The 24,881-nt window shown below is 39.1% G+C and overlaps 1 protein-coding gene across 5 annotated transcripts in view; it reads right to left on the bottom strand.

Annotated features, from left to right (window-relative positions):
- Nr3c2 (nuclear receptor subfamily 3 group C member 2) overlaps positions 1-24,881 on the bottom strand; it is a 324,777-nt gene that overhangs the window by 78,226 nt on the left and 221,670 nt on the right. For all 5 annotated transcript variants that reach the window (XM_071614629.1, XM_071614630.1, XM_071614632.1 and 2 more), the window contains exon 4: positions 14,324-14,440. In XM_071614629.1, coding sequence (XP_071470730.1) covers positions 14,324-14,440 — 117 coding nt within the window. The remainder of the gene's footprint in view (positions 1-14,323; positions 14,441-24,881) is intronic.

The raw sequence follows: 24,881 nt of genomic DNA, 5'->3' as shown, positions 1-24,881 counted from the left end.
GGGGAGGAGGAGATGTGACCATGGCAGCACAGGGAGCAGTGTGCATTTAATCTGTCCAGGGGCTGAAGAAAATAGTCAAGCCCCTAGAACCTGAAATAGGCAAGCAGACAAATTATCTTCTAGAACCTCCTCAAAGAAACCCAGCTTGCTGACACACTGATTTTAGCCCAGCAATATCCACTTGGGACTTCTAACCTGTAGAGCTATGGGATACTACATCTGTGTTCTTTGAAACCAATAAACAAGTGATCATTTGTTGTAGCAGCTGAAGGAAACTAATACACACAGTAATCCTGTTGGCTCCCTATTGGCCTTCCTATGTGTCTGGTGTAAATGAAAGGCCCCCATTGAGGCTGACAAGGATGAACTTGTCACTCAAATCAGACTTAGCAGAACCTGCCCCAGCACTGAAGCTGGGAGAAGGTATTGCCTGTGGGGAGGGCCTGGGGAGCAGGTGGCAGGACTAGTCACTCAGGACGATTCCTGGGAGTGGCTCAGAACCTTGTAAAGGGGACAGGGAAGAGACTGAAAGGGGTGTGTGTTTGTAGGTTGAAACAAACCAGCTCACTACTTTATGTTCAGTCATAGGATTCCTCTTAGTTTGAATTTCAAATAACTCAAGGGGAGGCTTCAGATTTTCTTTATTTTTAATTTTTTTTTTCTGTATGGTACTGGGGATTGAATGAACCCAGGGACACTTAACCACTAAGCCACATCCCCAGGTCTTTTTTGTATTTTATTTAGAGACAGGGTCTTGATAAGTTCCTTAGCTTTGCTAAGTTGCTAAGGCTGATTTTAAACTTGAGATCCTCCTGCCTCAGCCTCCTCAGCCACTGGAATTACAGGTGTGTGCCACCTCGTCTGGCCAGATTTTGTTTATTAAAGAAAAAAAATACATCAAATAATTTTGAGAAAAACTGACCCCATAAGATATGAAAATCTGCTAGGGAATAAGACAGTGGAGTTACAGAGTAATGAATCAAAAAGTCACCACCTCATTGAAGATTTCCCCTTTGTTTCCGATCTGTTTTTCAACTCCAGAGTATTTTAATCAAATGTTTTAGCTAGATAAGGATTTTTCTTTACCCATAAATCAATGGGGAAACCAACAGTAGTGTCACCAGTAACATTATCTGGAAAAGTTTAATGATGTGACCTGAATCTTCTAGAGTGAGGATGGAGAAGAGGGTCCAGCTTCATGGTGCCCAGTTCCCCTTTCTAGACAGTGCATCTGGGAGCATCAGCAGGCACCGGCAGGCCTTTGGATGGGATCTGTGCACAAAGCATGCGTGAGATGAAGCTACCCAGGTACTGAGGGGTACAGCCACATGAAGCCACCCTGAGATCCTGTCCCCCTATTTCAACAGGCACAAGTCAAGTTGCTGATTCTGTTTCTAAAGCAACAACTGCAGAGCTCTCGGCCACTGTCAGTACTATAGGTGCTCTTTAAGTACGTTTTTGCTGAAGTTCCTCTGCGTATCTGACCCATGATAACTCTTCATTCCTATAGATGAGCTCAGTGGAAACCAGGCCAGCGACTACCTTCTCATAGCTATGCTGAAATCGTCACTAGGACTGCCGGGCCCCTGGGAGGCATGTGCTCCTGGATACTTGCCAAAGGAATGGGTGGATTCATCAGGATACATTGTTAAATATTATGATCCCTTCCTAAAAAGTCTGACTGGTCTTGATGAAAAAAACAATTATGTGAGAACAGAATAAATGCTTATTTGTATCACTATTTCAAAGTGTTTCATATCATGATGCTCTCAAAATAAACACTGTACAAAACACTGAAGGAGGAACATAGGCCAACTGCATTTTGGAGTTTCTTATTTCAATGACCTAAATCAGTAATTGCCTTTATACTGTTGTTGACAGATCTTCTTTTCAAAATAATGAAGCAGCACATTCTAATGAAATCATTTCTATTAGCTCGGCTAGTTCAGCTTTTAAGAAACTCTATGAAACAGTAAATCATTATTTTTTAATTAGCATCTAAAGTGCTCAGCAAACATCCTATTATTTGATCTTTAGTCCCCCATGTATTACAGAAAACTTTTACTCTCCTTTATTAATCATTGTAATATTATAATTTTTATTATTATCTACATATATTAATTGTACAAATTAATGGGATTCGGTGTGGTATTTCCATAAATGCAAACAGCATGCACAACACTGTCACATCCAATCACTTTTTCCCAATCTCTCGCTACCACTTTTCTACTAGCAGGCTGACCTTTACAATAGGTAGCTCTTATCTCTCTGTGTCTAGTTTATTGCACTTATCATGATGCCCTCCAGGTTTCATTCATTTTGCTGAAAATGCCTGGATTTCATTCTTCTTTATGACTGAATAATACTCCACTATGTATACTAACCACATTTTCCTTACCCACTCATCTGCTGATGGGCGGGCACTTAGGCTGATTCCCTATCTCCACTATTGTGACCACTGTTGCAATAAACATGGGCATGCAGGTATCTCTTTGCTACACTAATTTCACTTTTAAAAGTATATACCCCGAAGTGGGTTTGCTGAATCATATGCTATATCTTTTTTTTAAAATTTAATTATTTAGCTAATTAATTATTTTGGTGTTGGTGATCAAACCCAGAGCCTCGTGCAAGCCAGCTGTGCACTTTACCACTGATTTACACCATGCCAGGTAGATCTGGTTTTAGTTCTTTGAGGAACCTCCATACTGTTCTAACTACAGCTGAACTAATTTACATTCCCACCAACAGCATATGAGTTCCCTTTTCTATGAATGTTTACAGGATATGCTTGTGTGTGTGTGTGTTTGCGCATGTGTGCTGTGCTGGGAGACCGAATCCAGGGCCTTGCACATGATGGACAAGTGCTCTATCGCTGAGTTACCATCTCAGCCCTATTTTTTGTTTTTGATGACAGGTATTCTATCTGGAGTGAGATGGTATCTCCTTGTAGTTTTGGTTTGCATTTCACTGATGGCTAATGATGCCATTAGTATTTCCTCTTTTGAGAAGGTCAACTCAGATCATTCGCTCATCTTTTTAAGTGCCTTTTACTTGTTTGTTTGTTTTTTTGTGTGTGTGTGTAACTGCGGATCGAACCCAGGGCTTTGTGCATGAGAGGCAAGCACACTACCAGCTGAGCTATATGCTATATCCCCAGGCCTTACTTGGTTTTTGTTGTTAAGCTTTTTGGATTCTTTATATACCTCTGATGGGAGAAGAGTTGGCAAATATTTCCTCCTGCTCTCCAGGTTGTGTCTTCACACTTCGGATTGTTTCCTTTGCTGTGCAGAAGCTTTTCTGTTTGATGTCATCCCGTCTGTCATTTTTTGCTTTTGTTGACTGTGTTTTTGGGGTTCTATCCAGAGAATCACTGCTTGTACCCATGTCTTGAAGTATTTCCCTTGTTTTTCTTCTGGGAGTTTCAGGTCTTACTTTAAAGTCCTGGATCCATTTGGAGTTAATTTTTGGATACCCTGAGAAACAGGTGGAGTTTCAACCTTCTGCACATGAATATGTAGTTTTGCTCAGCACCATTTATCAAGGAGACTTTCCTTGCTCCAAGGTTTGTTTCTGGTGTCTTTGCTGAGAATCAGTTGGCTGCGTGTGGGTGGGTTCATGTCTGTCCCGTGGTCTGTGTGTCTGTTTTCAGGACAACACCATGCTGTTTCCTTACTGTGGCTCTGAGGTACGTCTGCAAGTCAGGGACTGTGACACCTCCCACTTGGCTCCTTTTGCTCAGGATTGCTTTTGCTCTTCAGGGACTTCTGTGTTTGTAAATTTTAGGATTATTTTTTTCTAGTTCAGTGAAGAAAGTCACCAGCTTTTTGACAGGGACTGCATCAGTCTGTAGTTCACCTTGGGTAATATGGACATTTTCATCCAGGTAATTCTTTCAGTCTGTGAACTGGGGAGTGTCTTTCCACCTTTTTGTGTCTTCTTCAATTTCTTTCATCAGTGTTTTGTAATTTTCATTGTAGAGAACTTTCATCTCCTCGGTGAAGTTTATTCCTAGAGTTTTTGCCTCTGTGTGTGTGTGTGTGTGTGTGTGTGTGTGTGTGGTGTGTGTACGTGTGTGCACATGCACGTGGTAGCTAATGTAAATGGAACTTTCTTGATGTCTTTCTCAGCAAATTTGTTACTGAGTTTGCACTGGATACAGAAAAAAGCTACTGGTGTTTGTTGATTTCGTATCCCTGCTACTACTGTGTTTTACAATTTGACAAATCAATAAAAATATTTTTAAATTGTTAAAATTGGGTTAACCTTTAAAGGCATGTCATTGGTCCAGAAAAACCATCACCCTAAACTAATGATATTAAATATTAAATAAACTCACTACTTCAGAGTGACACAGAGGACACGATTATTGGAATGGTTTTCTGTACCTTCTGGAGGTGAGACAAGAGGGCTGCCCAGTAACATAAACTGCTTTCCCTCCCCTCCACAGTCACATGTCTCATTGTGAAGAAGGGGAAAGACTGCACGCAGCAGATCATTAGGCACGAGATTTTCAAATGAAAAGAAGATCAAGTTATATTCTTTCGTGGACATAACTGTGAATTTATAATAAATAAATTCAATGGTGACAACTTTGAGGAATCAGTCTGATCCATGACACATGCACCTCCTTCAGAGAGCAGGCAGGCATTCCACCTAGAGTGACTGGTGGCCGCTTTCTAAGATGGCTGTGTATAGCAAACCCAGGATGATTCGTTTTCAGTGGCTGGTTCTCTTTTCTTTAGGTAAAGACAAATGATCCATAAGAGAACGTCCACTTTACACATTAATTGGTTTCTTTTAAAAAGTTTAAGATTTTAATTAATTAATTAATTTAGTGTGTGTGTGTGTGTGTTGGCTCCTGTATTTTCAAAGTGACCATATTGAAAAGTTTTCAATTTCAAAATAAGGCTTTTACTTTGTTCTGAGACACATGAAAAGCTACTATTTGTCAATCTGCTATTAAACACCAATAGTTGTTTTCATTTTAAATGGATGGATAGCTTAAAATGAGCAATAAAAAAATGAGGGTGTCAGAAAACCTGCTACGATTTACATTTACGTGGAATTTCCACTATTAACATTTGACTGCAGTTTGTTTTGTCTGTTACCCTCTGACTGCTACACTCCTAGTTCCTTTCTAAGAACTGGATCACAGGTTTCTTTAAGGTCATCATGCTGCCACCAGCCCACTTGAGGACAGGCCAAGGAGGCAAAGCAGCCATTTCTCTGGATACTGTGGAGGATTCAATCCAATCAGAAGATCGGTCCCCACAGTGACCAACTGATTAAGTTGGACCCTCTCTTGGCAATTTGGCATGTAGGATCTTAGGTGACAATCTGGCCGAGATGGGCAGAGAGAAGCATTTTGCAGAAATGCACAGTGAAAACCATGTGTCAGCAGAAGCCACAGGGTAGGTGGAGAGAGGTGGGTGGGGGGTGAAACAATAGAAAGAAGTGGGTTAAAATAAAAAAAGATAAATTAAAAAGAAAAGCTCTAGAAATTAAAAGCCTCTTACATCCTGAATGACATCCCAGTACTTCATGAGGACTAACTATCCAATTCTTAGTATTCTCAGAATAGAACTCCAACATCTGAGGTAGTAGGATAGAGGGTGACAATAATATGAGGTGCCCTGAACAATAGCAAAGCAAAAACACCCCCCACCACTATGGAAATAGTTAGAAAACAGGTGTAGGTCCCTGAGGCTATCAGTTAGTGGGTGGGAAGGGCGCTGGGGGACGGGACCACAGAGAACTGTGCATATGAGGATGCCACTCATATGCAGAAAGAGGACAGCTGTGGTTGTACGTCTCTTGGGACCACCAGGGACAGATAACAAGGTTTCCTAGACAAGATTCCCTGGGTTCTTATAGCAGATTGGCATGACAACCACCAAGAAAGACTGCAAGTGAGAAAGTTAAAGGAATAATGGAAGTCCTAACAGAGGGCATCTATATGCCCAAGCAGAGACTTCTAACATCGGTGGGTTTCGTATTTTAAAAGACTCACAGAAAAGCAGCCTACGTGGATTATCTCTCCAAGGCGTGCGTGCATACAAATGTGCATATTTCTGGAGAGGGATGACTTCTCTATTCAATGCCTGTATTGCTGCTGTTCTAAGATGTCACCACTCAAGATGATAGTGGTGATGACTATGATGATGATGATGATAATGATGATGATGATAAAGTAATAGAGCTCTGAAGAAAATAAATAAGACTATATACAGCGTTTGCAAATTATCATCATGGAAGTTAAAATTTGAAAGGAAAAAAAAGTCTTAAAATTGAAGAGATATAGAAAATCTTTTACATTTTGAGGATAATCCCAAACTTTCCTCTAGCAACTTCTGCAGGGTAAAAATATCAGTTAATTCATCAGTTATATTACTACGACAGCTTATATGGCTTCACTTATACCTAAGGATTACCAAGACTTACTTTCCACAATGATTTATAAAAATGTGTTATTTCCTCCTTGAGTTTACTGTTCAGAAGTCCCATTGAAATTTTTATCGTCTAAAAGCAAGAGGAATGAAAAGAAATTTTAAAAAAATACCTGAGGAATGGCATCTCTTTACAAGACTCAGCATCCTTGGGCTTTCTAAAATTCTGCAACAACTGAATATCCTGCCTCAGGAGACCCTTAAAGATAGAAACTGTGTTTTCCTTATTGGATTTCAAATATTAAAGCTACTCTCTCACTGGCATGGATCCTGTGATTTCTCTCATCAGACTGACACTGTGTGACTTTTGTAGGTGACCAAGTCAACCAGTTACAGCAAGATGCTGCCAGGGAAAGCCAATTTTTCTCAAATGAAAAGCTCTCTCCTCTCCCTCCTGCTCTCTCTCTCTCTGGGTTTAGTGGTCAGTCATTCTTTTGTCTCTGGGTCTTTTGTTTACCAGCTCACTTCTCCATTTTAGTTTTTAAAGGATTTCACAATAGGCAATTCACCAGTCTCTTCTTCCCCACCCTCCTTCCCGTTCAGGAAGAAATCCCTTGGCAATCTGCATGTTGAATTCTTTCCCTCTTGTGTTCAGAAGTACCACGAGTTGGTCTTTTGATTCCTTTCTTCTTGGTTCAAAACTGTGAACTCCATTTAAGTTTTATTATAAAACATGTTGATATTACTAATAGACTAGGAAAGAAAGGAGAAAAGCACATTCGTAATCCTACCACACTAACAGACCCTTTTGGTATTCCATTTCCTCCTAGTCTCTTGACTTATGCAAATCCTTTTCACAAATAGTTGTAAGCACAGAATAAGTAACGCAGATAATTCTGCATAATAATTTCTCATTATTATTTTTTGGGAAAGTGTTCCATGTGGTTATAAATTTCACAGCCCCAATTTTATTGGCCGATTAATATTGCATTATGCAGATGAATTTTAATTTAAATATTTTCTGGCTTTGGTTCCACCTTTTCAGTGATGCATACACGTAGTATCTTTCTCTGAACTTTCCCGGCCTTAGCATCATGTTTCCCTTCCTTTTTCATCTAGGTGCTTTCTTTCCATCCCTCCAAAGGCAACCACGATGCTGGTGGTTCTATCGCTTCCGGTGTCCGAGATCCCTCTCCTCGCATGACATGTACCATTCCCATCACAGGGAAAGGTAGATTGGATATGGCCACCTGGAACAGGTCCTGCTAAATTGAGTAAAAGTGATTTCTGAGACTAAGGAAAGCTGCAGGTTATGTGTTGGAAGTAATCTGGAACCAGAATTAGGAGCTGGTTTTAGAGATACACTGCGGCTTTGAAGTCTATTTTTAAGATTTATTTATTTTAAAAAATTTTATGTTTAGCTCTCCAAGGTTGGTTTTCTCTCAAGTCTACAGTTTTAAAGCTACAGGAAACAAGATTTTAATATTTTAGAGTCTTCATTAAAGGAATGTGCGAGTAGGCTTCTCAGCATATCGACTGGAAGATACAATAACCTGGGGAGTAGTTAAGAAAAGAGGAATGAAGATGGAGTTGGGACCCTTCTGTTGAATTTTTCAGGTCTCTAGTGATATCATCATGGATTCCAAGTTCCTCATCTGTGAAATGGGAGGGATGGAAGAGAAAGGCCTCTAAGGTCCCCTCCTGCTCTGTGGCCAGAGTGCAATCAAAGCTACAAACACCATAAGGGCCCATTCTTGGTCCAAGGGTCAGTGAGCTTTGGGACTGGGCTCCATCCATCTTAGGAGAAACTAAAAGACAGGTACAGATCACTCTTTTCAGAATCCTGGCCTGTAAAAGTGAAGTGATTAATTCCTTTGGGGCAGGCTATAGAAAGCAGCAAATTTTCCTGTAGATAGCATCGTGACTCTCTCAAATCTACTCACAGGGGCTAAGAGCTAGAATGGCAGGCTCAGCTTGGGGCCAAAAGAGCTGTTATTTTCCTTTCAATTTCTCTGTTGACATTCCCACATCTTCTGCTGTACTTCCCTTTGCATGCAGCCTAAAGCCCAGCAGGATTTTAAAGAAAAAGAAAAGTACTTGCAGGCAGGAGGGAGGGAGTGGGTCTGGAGGGAAGGGGGAGAGGCACATTTCACAGCCTTAATTTTTGAGAAATACAACTCTACACATTTGCCTGCCTGCCTTCGTTTCTTCCTCCCTTCCATTTTCTGAGGCAGAGGAGAATTTGGGGACATGGTTAGAATCGCCTGCAAATCAACAGAAGGGACAGGGGAAAAAAATGACTCCAAAGTGTTTTGGATTTCCTTCCCATGGTCATGACCCCTCACTGGAGAAGGATCTTCCAGGTAGTGGTATGCTGGGTTGCCATCAGTCTCATCTCCCAAGAGTGAAGAAGATGTTGGTTGAAAAGACTGGACAAGCCCTGCTTTGCTGGGAAACCGGGTGAGATCAGAACACATCTAAAAAGGTTTTAAATCTAATTCACATTTTTAACTTTGGAAATCACTTTACATTAAAGGTTAAGCATCACATTATCTTTTTTTTAAAAAAAAATATAATAAAATTACTTGTGTTTCTTTTCCTGAAATTGAAAACTTAAACTTAAAATTTATTTCAAGCTTTCAAAGAAATTATAAAAGAAAAAGAAATTACAGCATGTTGCCACAACTGCACAATTAAAGTTAATTATTGAATCCCTGAACCACAAGTGCTTAAGCTCTAACTTGAACCTAAGGAAAATATAACTTTTGCAAATATCAGTTTCCACTCTGCCCAATACTGACTCACTACTTTCAATGACCTCAAGATTCAAAGTGAACTCTCTCTAGTAAAATCTTTTGCCGAAAACCACAAAACCCACCCTGTGTATATAGGAGCCAACAACAAATTACATGAGTTTTCTATCACGGACTGTGCCAAACCTCACCCACAGGTAATTGTAGACACAAGGAAAGCACCTGCGTGCCCCAGCTCCATCCCCAGATGGTGGTGCCAGAAACAGAGATCTGAGTGGAACTGCTACCCCCTGGCTGTGTGGTCTAGGGGCCAGATCTTTAACCTCTCTGTGCCTTCATTATCTCACTTGTAAAATGGACATATTAACAGTGACGGCATGAGGCTTAAATGGGAGGACACATATGAAAGGCTTAACAAAGTGCTGTTGGGGCTCAGAAAATATACCCCAAAGTGCAGCAGCTTAACATGCTGAGTACTTTGACCTGACAAGCCAGGTGTCTGTGACCTTCTCTTACCTGCCTGTTTCTCATTCCTCCTTCTCCCCCAAAGTGCAGGAAGGGGCTTTTCTGGAAATTCCCCCATCTACTGGAAGACCAGATCCACCAAAGGAGAGCAAATGCCTTCTACCTCTCTGTGGCATTTCATCAACCGAGGAAAAGTCAACTCACATCACAGAAGAGACTGACAGTCACAACCCACCCAGAATCTAGATAAACTTCGCCCTCGGCCACTGTCTGTCCTTCAGACCTTTCATCTCCCCTAGAATCATTCCACTTCCTATGGAATTACCTCCACCTCCCTCTTCCCTTTCCCTGTGAACATGGTAGAGCTTCATCCTTTGTGGGACTCCCGTGCATCTGCATGTTGATGAACTCCTCTGCTCTTTTCTACTGTTCTGTCTGTGGTCATTTTGTTTTATAGACTCAAATGACCAGGGGATTGAAAGTTCCTTTCACCCCTTCAGTGCTTAGAACATAGCAAGCCCTAAAAAATAGCAGCCATTTGTTCACTGATGCAACAAATAGCTACTGAATGCCAATGGGTCAGGCACTGTTCCAGTCACTGTGGACAGCAATGAAAAAAAGACACAAAATTTTTCCATTGATGGAATTTATATCCCAGCAGAAAAATAATATCTAACACTTAAATAGTACTTGTCATTCATTACGGCTTAACCAATGGGTTGCAATGCCTCCTCAGGACATTTGGCAATTTTAAAGATGTTTTTAGTTGTCACTACTAGCAGAGAATGGATTGCCACTGGAATCAAGTAGACAGACATCAGGGACACTAATGGGACAGATTGGCCACCATGCAGAGGGGAGTTGAAGAGGCTGAGAAACCCTGTTCTAAAGGTTAATGACTCAATTAAACAACCCCATGAGGGAAGAGTTATAAATAGAGTTCTTTTCTTACTATTTACAGTAGGTAACTAAAAGTTACAAAGTATAAAATACTATGCATATATTAATATTGACGGTAATAAAAAGTATACAGATTCTCTAAAACGTATCTTCCTAGTATGTACTTAAAAAAAAAAAAATCAGGCCAAGCACTGTGGTGCACACCTGTAATCTCAACAGCTCAGGAGCCTGAGGCAGGAAGATCTCAAGTTCAAAGCCAGTCTCAGCAACTTTAGCAAAGCCCTGAGCAACTTAGCAAGACCCTGTCCAAATTAAAATTAATTAATTAATTAAAAAATTGGGCTGGGGATGTGACTCAGTGGTTAAGTGCCCCTGGATTCAGTCTATACACACCTTTCCCCCCTGCCCGACCCCCCACCAAAAAAAAAAAAAAAATCAGGGGATGGATTTCATGAAATAGATTGGGTCCACTTTACAACCAATGGCAGTACCCTTGTACCATCCAGATTTTCAGGTGTTGCTAATCTTTCTTGATCCTCACACCCATGCTATGGAAGGTGATCTTTTGCATCACATCTGTGATGATTCTGATATCAGAACTAGAGAACTCTGTGGTACACCTGAAACACACACAGACCAAGAGCCTGCCAGATTCAGGAACAAGTTTCATGATCTTCCTGTCTGTGCCGTCTCTGGCAAGTCACTTAACTTCTCCGTGCACCAGAGGCTTACCTTCACCAAAACGGGGACCGCTGGAGTAAAATGAGACAGTGTGTGAGAGCAGATGGAAGCTGCAAAGAATACCTGCCTCAGCCTAAACACGCAGCATTCAAAATATACCACCAGCACCTTCACTGCCACCATAGCTGCTATGGTTTGGGTAAGTGTCCCCAAAGGTCCATGCCCTAAAGGCTTGGTCCCAGCCCTTGGCACTACTGGGAATTGGTGGGACCTTTAAGAGAAGGGCCTAATGGAAGGTTTCAGTCACAGAGGCTGTGCTCTTGAGGGGATATTGGGACCCCAACCCCTTCCTATGCCTCTCTGGTGTCTTGACCATGAGATGAAGAGTTTCTCCATATGAAATCACCATAATGTCCTGCCTTGAAACAGGCCCAAAACCAACAGTTAACTAATCGTGAACTGAAATGTTTAAAACTGTGAGCCTGACATTTAGTAGATAAACCGTTCCTCTTTATAAGTTGATTATCTCAGGTATTTGCAACAGTGATGGAAAGATGACTATAAAACCTTCGCCAGGTAATATGCACTGAATGATCACTTTCTTTTCATGGTACATTTATTCATTTACTCCTTTCCACAGACCAAGAGGTAGGTATGCTGATCCATGCAGGTTGATGATCAGGGAACCAAGGCACTGGCAAGGCGTAACCTGCCTGAGGTTACAGGTAAGTGAATGGCAGAACGAGGGTCCACATCTACACAGTCTGGTTCCAGAACATGCCCTCTTAATCATTGTGGATCTTTCTCTGAGATGGAAAGACACTTGAGACATGCTCTCACACCAGCTGCCTTCCCTGGCCAAGGTCACTTCCTCTTGACCTCACAGAGTTGCCCTGCTCCATGGGCAGTCACATTCAATCGCTACCCATAGCCATCCACCCAGCTGATTCACTTCTCAAAGCAAAGAAGAATAAAGTCTCACTTTATTCATTTTGTGAGTTACTTTATTTCTTTCCAAGTTAATATGTGTATGCAACACAGGAATCCAACACAACATTTGGAGACACAGAAGGATATACAGTGATAATCAGTTCTCCTTCCCATCTTTGCCTTCCAGCTACCCAAGTCCTTTCCATGGAGACAAGTGGAAATTATTAGTTACCAGACAAGTACCATTACTAGTTTCTTGCAAAGGATTCTAGAAATGTTCTATACAATATGTTTTTTTCTAAAATAGACGTGTGGCTTGTAGCACATGAAATGACTATTTTGCAACCTGATTTTTAATTGCTAAACAATAGTTTGGCTTAGTCCATATAAGTATATATAGATTTCCCTTTATTTTTATTAATGTTAGGAGTATTATGAAATTTACTTAATCAGTCCTGCATAGATGAATATTTAATGTACTTCTTCTTATCATCAACAATGCTACAATGTATATTTTACACACATAATGTTTCTTACATTGCAAGAATATACTTGGATGAATTCCCAAAAGTGGAACTGTTGAGTCAAAGGGTATGTGCCTTTTAACATTTTATTGAAATAGCTAAATTGCTCTCCATTGGGATTATACCAATTTATACTCCTACCTAAAATGCATGAGATCACCACTGGGCTTGACTTTATTTCTATATTCTCATAAAATAATGTCTTAAAAGTGTTTTTCCTTTGCCAGTTGGTAAAAACAAAAAAAACTCTCATGACATTTTAAATTTCTCTTAGTATGATTAGATTTAGGATCTTTTCATGTGTTTCAAGGACCAGATGTACATCTTTCATCTGTGAATGTTCTGTTCATAACATTTACCTATTTTTCTAATGAGTTGGGTTTTTTATGGAACCATAGGAATTCTATATTAACTCTTTTTTTAAAAATAATTTTTTAGTTGTAGATGGACACAATATCTTTATTTTATTTATTTTTATGTGATGCTGAGATCAAACCCAGTGCTTTAAGTGCTCTACTACTGAGCCACATCCCCAGCCCCAGGAGACATTAAATCTTTGCCTATAAGTTGTAAGTATTTTTCTCCAGTTTCTTATTGTTTATCACTGCAGCAATATTAGATTTGTAAATAGTACTGTTTTTCAGGTTTTTGCTTTTATATCTTCTGGTTTTATTTTATACTTGCAAAGGTTTTTTATATTTAGCATTAAAAATACATTTTTTAATACTTCTATTAAAAAATAGAAAATTCAACATTGGTACCAAAAAAAAATGTTTGAAAAAAATGTTTTTTCAAAGTTTATCTTAAAGTGCAAGAATTTATTTTTGTGTACAACAAGAGTTTGGATTAAACATTCTCATTTCAGATGATTATATAGTTGTCACAATACTTTTTATTGATTAATCTATTCTTGCCTCACTGATTTTAAATGCTGGCTTTCTTACATACAAAAAATTCCCATATTATCTGGATCTATTTCTTTCTGTTAATCTTAAACATACATCAAAGACCATTTTAATTACTATAGCTATGTAATATATTTCCCTGTCTGGTAAGGCTATTCCCTGCATTGTTTATCTTTTCCAGAATTTTCCTGGTTGTTCCTTAGGAATTTAAAATCCTCAATTGGTGTTTTGCTTAGGAAATTAATTATTAAATTAGTTCAGGGCAAACATATCTTTACAATGTTGATTCTTCCTATCTATGAACATTGTACTCTTTTGCTTTTGGTTTTAGTCTTTCACCCTCTCCCCCTGATTTGGTGAGCTTCTATAACATTTTAAAGTTTTTCCTTCTTATAGGTCACCCTTGGAGTTAGGAATGTGTTACTATCTGTTTAATGTTATCATGTATAGGTCTTATTTCTAAATAGACATGGCAATAAAAACTATTGGCTGTCGTGTTTTACTAAAGAAGTCATTCCTTTTTATGTTTTTGTGTTTGTTAAACACCTACTTCTTGAAATAATTTCATGCTCAAAAAATTCGATAGGATTATGCTTCACAATGTGTCTCCTTTTAATTCTGTCCTAAAATGTTTTGGCATGAACATAGAACTTATTAGATTTTTAGAAAACCTTCGCTCCATGTTAGTTCCATCTTCAACTTTGGGAGTACCCAGATCCTAGTGGTGTTATATTACATGTTAACAACTTTTATAAAACTAAAACCACAAGACTTACCTCCTAGGTTCATCCCAGCTTGAAGACATTTCTGAAGCCTGCAGGCAGGACAGTTCTTTCGTCGAATCTTGTCAATGATGCAGTCATTCCTTCCAGCACATAAATAGTTGTGTTGCCCTGATTTAATAATAGAAAACAATGGTCAGAATAAAAACTATGACTAGTATAAAATACTGATGTGTGGCATCAGAATGTGAAATTTCCCTTTTCCTACCTTGAAATCTCTTCATGAAAACAGTAGAAGGCAAATATGATTTATGGATAACATGGTCAGCTTAATGCCACCGAGATTTTGGTACACACGTGATGATACTACATGTACTTCCAGGAAGGCTTTGTGCAAGAGCAGCCTTCCCCCACTGGCTGAATTTTACTGATGGAGTCAGGCAATGCGCAATTTCCCTCAGACATCACACCCACACTGATCCCAAAGCCCTGGCCTACCACAGCTCTTTAAGCTAAGATGCTTGACCACCACTGACACACGCGATCTCACTGGGAAGACTTTTAAATTACACCATGGAAATATTTAACTCTTTCATTCTGTAAACCAGCTGGAAACGGAATATGAATCAGATATAGGTGCAGCATAGGTTTGAAGGGTGGCATCTTCTGGCAAAATATGAAACTGTAACTAGCTCTATGATTCATTAATTTTTTCAAAATATTTACTTTACTGGAAGTCCTGGAGATTCAACAATGAACAAGATAGACAAAGGCCTCTGCTGTGGTTAACTTCCATCAACTTGGGGGAGACAGACAATAGACAAATTAATAAGAGAAAATGTCTACAAAAGGGTAGACAGTAGCCAGGTGTGGCGGTGCACTCCTGTAATCCCAGCAGCTCGGGAGGCTGAGGCAGGAGTATCTCAAGTTCAAAGTCAGCCTCAGCAACTTAGCGAGGCCCTAAGCAACTCAGCAAGGCCCTAAGCAACTCAGTGAGATCCTGTTTCTTATAAAACATGAAAAAAGGGCTGGGCATATGACTCAGTGGTTAAGTGCCCCTGGGTTCAATCCCTGGTACCAAAAAAAAAAAAAAAATAGTTGTAATTATACATAACATTAGGATTCATTTCCATATAATTATAAAGGCATGGAATATAATTTTCTCTGATTCAGTCCCTAATACTTCCCCTCTCCCTCCCTCCCCCTGTTCCTTTCCTTTTACTGATCTTTCTGCTATTCACTTATAGTTTTTTTTTTAAATTATTGCCTTGTGGATATACACAATGGTGTGACATTCACTGTGGTGTACTCGTGTATGCACATAGGAAAAGGAGAGTTAGGTCAGATTCACTCCACTGTTCTTCACTCATCCTGTCCCTCCCACCTCAATCCCCTTTCTCTGCTTCACTGATCTTCCTTCCATTTTGGTGGAATTCCTCCCGTCCCTCCCCCACCTCTTTTCTTTTTTCCTTCCGTATTTTGGACTAGCTTTTGCATATCAGAGAAAATATCTGACCTTTGACTTTCTGGCTCTGGTTTATTTCACTTATCATTATAGTCTCCAGTTCCCTCCACTTATCAGCCACTGCCACAATTTCATAGTTCTTTATGGCTGAGTAATACTCCATTGTGTGTGTGTGTGTGTGTGTGTGTGTGTGCTGACAGACCAGAGGAAAACTGTCGTGAAGGAGGCAGTGAGATTTTGGGGCTGAACAACTAGAAAAATGAAACTTCCATATATTCAAATGGGGAAAACTGGGGGGGGGGGTTGTGGTTAATGGGAAAAGACCCCAGGTGGGACGGGAACAGTCTGGGATGCCTGCTGGGCATCCACGTGGAGGCCTCAGCTGCGAGGAGCACAGGTCTGGAGTTAGGAAGAGGTCTGGGCTGGAAACGCAGTAGCCTATGGTCATTCTCAAGTCTTGAGAAGGGGTGAGACTGGACAGTGAGTGAAGTGCAGAGGACACAGCAAAGAAGTCTGAGGACCGAGTCACAGGTCACCGAAAATGGGCAGACCAGAGACAGAATCTCACTGGTTACTGTAACAGCCAACAAGGTAGAGCCTTCTCTTCATCCCGGTACCCACGGTTGAGAATTTCTAGTTCCAGTAAATATCCACTAAAAATAATGTGTACTGCTCAATGTAATTAAGATGAATTTCATCTAGAGCACATGACGTTAGTGTGAATCTTTGTAATGATAATAACCATAAAACAACAGTAATAGGATGGAAAATCTATCAAAGTGAAGAAACTAAACCCCACCATTACAATAACCTAATGTATTTTTAAAAAACGGACGATTCTTAATGAATCTAAGTAGGTGTAGATAATTTCACAAAGGCAATCCATATCCATATGAAGACAGTAACCGATTAACATAATATTTCATGATGCATGATATCTTAGAGCAGAGGCTCATACTTTTAAAATAAAGATCTGAAGTCCTACTAGAGTGTTATCTTACTTATTAGGCTGTAGAACGAATCTATAACACAGATGGGCCCTCTGTGATTCCGGCTATCATTCAGAAGAAGAAACCCACACTGAAATTGATAGTGACTTCCCCAAATGATAGAGCTAAAGCAGAATTCAAAGTCTGATACTATTGCTCTACCTTAATGCCAGTGAGTTTTCTAAAGAATAGATTGCAATATAATTGACTAGCAGTCTAATAGGAGGCTGAGAGTGCTCTTTGGGGAAAATAACCAAAGGAACATTCTCTGGGCCAAGCACATGGAATTTCCACCAGCACCCAGCATTTCACATGCTTTTTGCATAGTATAAGACTGAATGCCAAGCCCCAGACTTCATCCATAGCTCACAATGAACTGAATAAACTTTGCAGGCCAAGGAAACAGCTAAATGTAATTTTAATTTATTTGAATTCACCAAGTATCTAAGGGGAGCCTCTTGTGTGTGGAAGGCCACAAAACAACCGCATAGTGGGTTGGTCTGATGCAAGGAAAGAGCCTTCCTAATGCTGTGAACTGGCAATAAATAGAAGTCCTTCACAGTGTAGATGTGCAAGAATGTGTGAGCAATAGACACACTGGAAGAACGTACACTCTAGAAGGTTCTTCTCCAGGTATTCAAAAGCAGAGACTTCTAGAAACTGGGCTTGTTCTGTAAGCATTGTTTTTATGAATACCCCTTAAAACTCCATGTCACTGTAACAACTGCAGGTCAACCTCCTTCCAAATATTTCATCTTCATACAGCATAGGATTGAAAGAAAACCATCGCAGATATGTCAAAATAAACTTCAGACAATTCTGTCATTTATATTTTTAGTTGTATAAATATTAATTATTTAAGTAGTATTGACACAAAGGTATAGTGTTGTGTCCTGCTCCTTAATGCACATTAAAATAACAACAGGTAACAAAAGTGAGACGGCATCTAGACGAATTTCTATCACGTCCTCTTTAAACACTGCACTCTCCTGGTGTTAAGACGGCTAATCCAGAGTAAGTTCCATCTAAGGCTCTGTGGGGTAAATGGTTTTCTACTAAAATACTAACTGGGACAGACAACCAGAATGCCGGGCACTAGACAGTGGTGGCCTTGAGTGACAAGTGAAGGAACTGAGATTTCCGTCAGCAGGCAATGGGGTGTCACTGGGGATTCCAGAGCCGTGTTTTAGAAATATTAAGCTTAAGGTTATGTAGCAGGCAGGCAGGATGGAAGGCAGGGATATTACGAAACGTCCACACCACAGTTCTCAGAGATGGGCTCCATGCAAGCTAGGGGCGGTTTGTCCGAGTATGCAGACTCGGGAACAATCTCGGCTTAAATAGAAATCTAGGGGGTCAGGCAGAAAAGATTTATTTCACATTGAAGTTACGTCCAGTGTGAGCGGAATTCTAGAAATGTCAGATAAACCTCCCACAGATAGTCATAAACTGTCTAGCAAAGGAGTGGGGTGAAAGGCTTGAGGGCTTCCGGGAGGGACCAAGAGCAGACAGAAGCTGGAGGAAAACCAAATCCTGAAAAGATAATCACTCTGGACAGGGTGCCTGCTGGAACAGCAGCTCCCTGAGTGTCTGGTTCTTCCTGCAGTCAGTGTCCAGTGGCAGGAAGCCAAGCAAAAGGCCTCGTCTAATTGGCCTAAGAAGGTAGAGAACAGACTTTGGGACTGCCACAACAGAGAGAAATGGGGGAAATAAAATGTATACATTAACTGCCCTGAAACTGCTGGAAGACTTTAGAAATGATCACAAGACCCCAAAGGGTTCAGGGGGAAAATAACAACTTAAGGTTAAAAAGATAAGCAGATACTTAAGGGATTGTGCCCCACGGATGGGCAGTTTAAATACCAGTAGATTAAGAAGATTCAATAAATACTTCAGGTTTTCCATTGAAATTCTAGAAGGTTCATGCCCTTGGAGGAAATGCTGTATCCCATGAGTAAGGCAAAACAGACTTATTAAAACAAACAAACAAAAAAAAAACAAACATAAAGCTCGGGATTTAACTGAATTCAGGATTTAATTGACTACTAGATCAAAACTCAATATCCCTCAGAGAAATATAATTCAGAGTCTCTAGAATGTCCAAACTTCAATAATTCTCAGAAATATACAGAAACAGTGGGGTGTAGAGGCACAAGCTTGTGATCCTAGCAGCTTAGGAGGCTGAGGCAGGACGATCACAAGTTCAAGTTCCAAGGCCTACGTAACTTAGTGAGACTCTTGTCTAAAAATGAAAAAAAAGTGGGGAGGCTTGAATGTGGCTCTGTAGTTAAGTGCCCCTGGGTTCAACTGCTGGTACCCAAAATAAATAAATAAATAAAAATTTTAAAAATACACACACACACACACACACACACACACAAACACACACACAAACAGAAAAATGTGAACCCAGGTCAATAGTAAAATTAATCAAAGAACATTAATAGAAACAGATTCCCATGTAACCTAGATTGAAATTATCAGATAAGGATTTAAAAATTAGTGTTAAAATATATAAAAAACGATGACTAAAGGGGGTAAAGAAATGAGTTAGTGATTTGTGAACTGTAGAAAATAATATAAACATACATAGACAAATGGAAAAGCACAGTATCTAGAATAAAATGTGCATTGGTTAGAATTAACATACCAAACACTTAACATGAATGGATCAATGAAGTTAAATAAATGGAAATGGAAATCAGCCAAACTGAAACACAAAGAGGAAAAATGTGAAAAATAAATGACTGAGGCATCAGTGGTCTTTGGGACAACATTAGCAATTTAATATATGTGCCATTAGAATTCCAGGAGGAGAAAAGAGAGAGAATAGGTCAGCATTACTACTTTAATTTTTTAAATTGTCAAAAGACAAATATAAATAAATTACAGAGGTAAAAAATAGCTAAATTTCTTAAATATAAGTATAAAGAGACAGTCTTAAAAACAGCCTGAGGTAGAAGGAGAATAACCTTGTACAAAGAGAAACAAAAGTAACAGTAATAAGCAATGTTTTATCAAAACAATGAGGCCAGAAGGAACAAATGCAAATATCTTTATATACTGACAACCCAGAATTCTACAACTACTCAAGATATCTCTCAAAATGAAAGTAAAGTTTTTATTTTACCTTCTTATTTATTTTACCTTTCTTATTTATCAATTTTTTGATAAATCAGAGTTAAGACAATTTGTTACTAGCAGACTACGTTACAAGAAATGACAGAAGTTCTTCATGCTTAAGTAAAATGATACTGAATAGAAATTCTGATTAACAGAAAAGAAAAGTGAGAATTTAAGATGGTAACTATATGGGAAGATTTTTAGAAATCTTCTTTTTTAAATTCCTTAAAAAGTCAAATAACTGTTCCATACAAAGACAACAAATACTCATTATGGGGCATATTTCATATATATAATGAAATTCTACTGCTGCAAGTTTGTTACATTAAATCTGAAATGGTATGAACTAACTGAGGGTAGAACATGAAAAGTGACGAGTATATTCTGTGATCTCTAGAGCAATTTTTCAACCTATGCTTCTGGAACCAGTTGTATCAGAGTCTCCTAAGAACTTATGAGAAATGTAAATTCACAGTCCCCTCTCCAAACCTATTAACTCAGAACATTCTGTTTTATATAACCATAAATCTAATGCATATTAATGTTTGGAAAACACTGCTATGAAGCAACCCCTAGAAAGATGGTAACAGAAAATGTAGCTCAAGAGAAAACAGATGTATAAAATGAAATACTGAAAAATATCCAACCCCAAGAAGACATAAAAGAAAAACTAGATGAACAAATAACAGAAAGAACAAAATGGAAACAAATAGCCAAGTAAAAGATAAAAGCCCAAGTATAGCAATAATTCCATTAAATATAAATGGTCTAAACCCTTAAAAGTCAAAGATGGTAGATTAGATTTAAAAAGCAAGACCCAAGGATACGTTAAGATACATTATAAGTAAAAAAGCACAGATGGGTTACAAGTTAAAGGGTGAAAATATACACACAATGCAAACATGAGAGCTGATGTGATTATATTAAAAAATTAGAGAAGGAAGACTTTAAAAATAATGCCAAAGAAAAGAATGTCATTTTATACTGATCAGATTGAGATATAACAATCCCAAACATGTAGGCATCCAAAGACACCAGGCGAAAAATTGACAGAAATGACAGCAGAAAGATAAACCCAAAATCAAAACTGGAAAATTTAAAACTTCTCTCTCAGCAATCAAAGAATAATAGCAATATTTTAAAAAATCAGAAAAGAAACAGTAGATCTGAACAATATTATCAAACAATTGGACCTTATCAGCATTTAGGTCACATAATTGCATAATATACATTTTTTTCCAAGTGCATATGGATCTCTGAGACACAACGTACCTTGAACTGTGAAGCAATCTCAAATTTTAAAAGGACTGAAACACATAATATTTTTTGATCACAAGGGAATTCAGTTAGAAATCTGAATTTAGGTAACAAACGGTACCTAAATGAGCCTCTCATATTGGAAAATTAAGGAATAGGTCTCTAAATAATCCATGGGTCAAAGAAAAAAATCACAACAGAAATGACTATTTCAAATGAAATGATGATGACAATTCAACACATTAAATCTGTGAGATACAGTTCAAATAGTACTTAGAGAATAATTTTTAACCTTACATGTTTATATTAGAAAAGAAAATTCAAAATTAATGATCTAAGATTCTACATTGAGGAGTAGGGTGAGTGAAGGAGAGAAAGAAAATAAACCCAAAGTAAGCAATTCATGAAATAATAAAGAGTAAAAACAAATGATAAAGTAAAAGACAAGCAATGGATGAAAATCAGAATAGTTGGTTCTTTGTAAAGACGAACAAATCAGGCAACTGCAGACAAGCTGGGAATTCTGCTCCATAGCTTCTCATTCCAGGCCCCAGGATGATGGAGCAGCCACCATAGTGAACACCATCAGCGTCCTGGTGAGTGTCTGTTGAATATGACTTAGGAAATCTAAGGCTCCAGCCAAGAACAGTTCAATCATCACTGAGATCCAGTGCAATGATCCCACCCAACCACAAGGGGGCCAGGAATGGGAATCTTACCTCAGGAAGGAGCAACAAAGATCAGCAAATACTTGGGGAACCTCACTGAATCCTACCAGAGCAATGTGGAATGAGGAGCATGAAATTCAGTCTCCCTATTAAGAGTTCCCCTCAAAAGCAGAAGCCTCTTACATTATTGTTGGAGTATTCTGACATATTAATTTTAACAGATGAAGTTGAGGGCTATTTGCATTATTAGCTGACATTTTTGAAACATGAAGAAGCTACCAGTCTCTAAAATGCTTCTGGAAAAAAACAACCACCACCACCAACAGTGGAATATTTAACGATAACTATAATCCAGGGACCACCTCCCCACACTTAAAAACCTACAATTGGTTATATACATACTGATACACTAATACACATACACACTCAAGAATCTCTATAAAAATTGGAAAATGAATTAAAAGCTTACAGGGGAAATGCAAATGGCCCACAATTTTCAAATAGATTGTAATTATTTCTCCTCATACTAATACAAAGAAAGTTTTAGCTCACTGGTAGCAGGCACTATATTAGATACTCCAAAGGAAAAAATATGTATATACCTTTCTACAATATTTAGAGAAAAAAAATAGCCTGGAATAAATTGGATGTGATTTGACCTTTCCAAAATATTCCCATAATAAACTTTCCTATACAGTCTGCTGAGAACCTATCCAAGGCACTGTGGTATTCCAAGGAGATAAGCACTACTGAGGATTACTCTATAAAGTAGAGATGGCACAAACAGCATACTGCCCGGGACACAATTGATCCTGAATGACTGCTCAGAGAATGAATGAATGCATGAGTCCTGCACCAATCAATTAAGATACACTACAACATGCATAATTTACATATATATACAGTAGGTCATGAGCCGCACGAACTCCCAGTAATGCATGTTCACCAGAGGCCTACCGGCTTCTAAGTAACTGGCTTACTAAAGATCCGCATGTTCAAATCACGTTGCCCCATCTCCAGCATTCTAACCTCTGGAATCCCTCTTCACACATATCACATTAATAAAAAGAGCTCTGAGGATCTGCAAGGAAGTAGGCGACGGTTCTATGAAAAGCAGGAACAGCTTAACCCTTCTCAAGCTGAGATTCTGCGCCTTTTTGGTGTCTTGGGTCCTAAATCCTTCCCCCACTACAGTCCACATCGTTCCCTACTGAAGCTGGTGAGGTGCTGACACTGTAGCTGTTACTGTCATCCGGATTTAAAAGCATCTTGTTTTAAGAATGCAAAGGTCTTCTATGGTTCGGGGAACTTGAACCACTCATCCACCTGTGTGCATAGCTTCTTGTATTTCCATCTGAGGCTGTGGCAGGGTTTTGGAAAGAAGTCATTCTAGAAAACAGGAAGCTCCTAGAGCCCGAATAAATACAAATGGAGTACCAAGACACTTAGGTCAATAGTACATGGGCAATACCAAGTCACAGACTTATAGGAAACCCAAGCACTTGTAGGTACTTAAGGAAAACGCCCTAGAGACTCAAAGACCAAAACAGTGTTGAGTGCAAAACTAAAAGATAAATCTAAGATAACTGATTTTTTTTGTCCTATTGCTGTAAACTCTGATACTGCTCTTAATTACAGAACAATTATTAAGTGTTTGAAAGTGAACTACGTTATTTTAAAAAGTTCCGGAAGGCAACAAAACTCATCTTTAAATTGTTTTTGATTACTTTGAAATCAAGAACCAACTTTCCGTGCGACATGAGCAGGCCCCAAATGAAAAAATGCAGATGGGGTGACATGTGGGCCTTCAAGCACAGATAACACAGGGACACAGAAGTGGAAATCAGAGGCAGGGGCAGAAGGCAGTGGGAAGGGGGCCTCAGCTTTGTAACCAGAACCACGTGGGCTCTGATCCCCAGCTCTGTCCCTGGGAGCTCTCGCTCTCAGCCAGGGTGCTAATGTTTCTGAGTCTTGGTTTCCCAGCCTATAAAACTCATGTCTACTTTGTCAGATGTCACATGGAATCAAATGAATTCAAACATAAAACAAGAATCACAAAGCCTGGCTTGATGTAAGAACTCAAAAATACAAAATGGTGGTAGTGACGTCCTCACCCATCTTCTATTAAAATAAATCGGGTAAGAAAATTCAAAGAAAAAATATGGTCAACTCTTAATTGAATGTAAGTGAGCCAGAACTTCCTGTAGGAGCAGAACATGGCACTGAGTGAGGAAGACCTCGAGACCAAAAAGGCCCATTGAGACAAGGCAAATACTATTCACTTTGGATCTCATCTTTAAGACTCAACTTTCTCTGAAAGCTGGCAACGAAGTGAGAGTGTTGAGATAGATCCCTTGAGTAAACACGGGACAAAAATTTGACACTCTCCAATCTGTCTGTGGCTCAGCTAAGAAATCGAGACTAAGGTCCAAGACTAGAAGTGTGGTATAAGATTCTGAAAAGTGATACGTTCCTTGTATTGTTGATCTTGAGATCCCATTTTCCAGTATTATTAAAATTAAACCTGAAAAGTTAGAAGGTAAACATGTTCAGGAGACTAATTTCTTTGAGGGAATCCCAGCACATGAGAAGGTACAGTAACAGATATTCACAGACAAGCAGGTTGAGGACCAACGTTGTGGAGAAGAAGAAAAAGAGGTTCTGGGATTTAAAGTATGTTTCCAGACAATGATTTTACTCCATTCAACAAAGTTATTAATTTTTTTTTTTTTTTGCAGTTTTGGGGATTGTACACAGCAGGACTTGATGCATGCTAGGTTGGTGCTCAACCACTGAGCTATACCCCCAGTCCACACAAAGATTTTTAAGCAGGGCATAGGAGGCAAATGTAATCCATTACCTCCAAGACCTTATATTCTAAGGGGTGGGGTGAGATTGGAGAAATTGAGACAATTAAAATAAACTGATGGTACTGTGGTACTGATGTGGTGTGACTTTAAAGAGGGAAGTGATTCATCTGAGTTGGGGGTGAGGAAGCCTTTACACAGAAAGGAAACATCTGAGGTAGGCCTTAAAGAGTGTTTTGAATTTGAATAAAAGAGAGGATAGGTGTAGAGCATCCATCCCAAAGGACTGGCCCAGGGAGAGGT

This window comes from Marmota flaviventris, chromosome 7, assembly GCF_047511675.1.
Source record: "Marmota flaviventris isolate mMarFla1 chromosome 7, mMarFla1.hap1, whole genome shotgun sequence".
Lineage (NCBI taxonomy): Eukaryota > Metazoa > Chordata > Mammalia > Rodentia > Sciuridae > Marmota > Marmota flaviventris.
The sequence above is the reverse complement of the archived record's forward strand: the minus strand, read 5'-3'. Positions and strand labels throughout refer to the sequence as shown.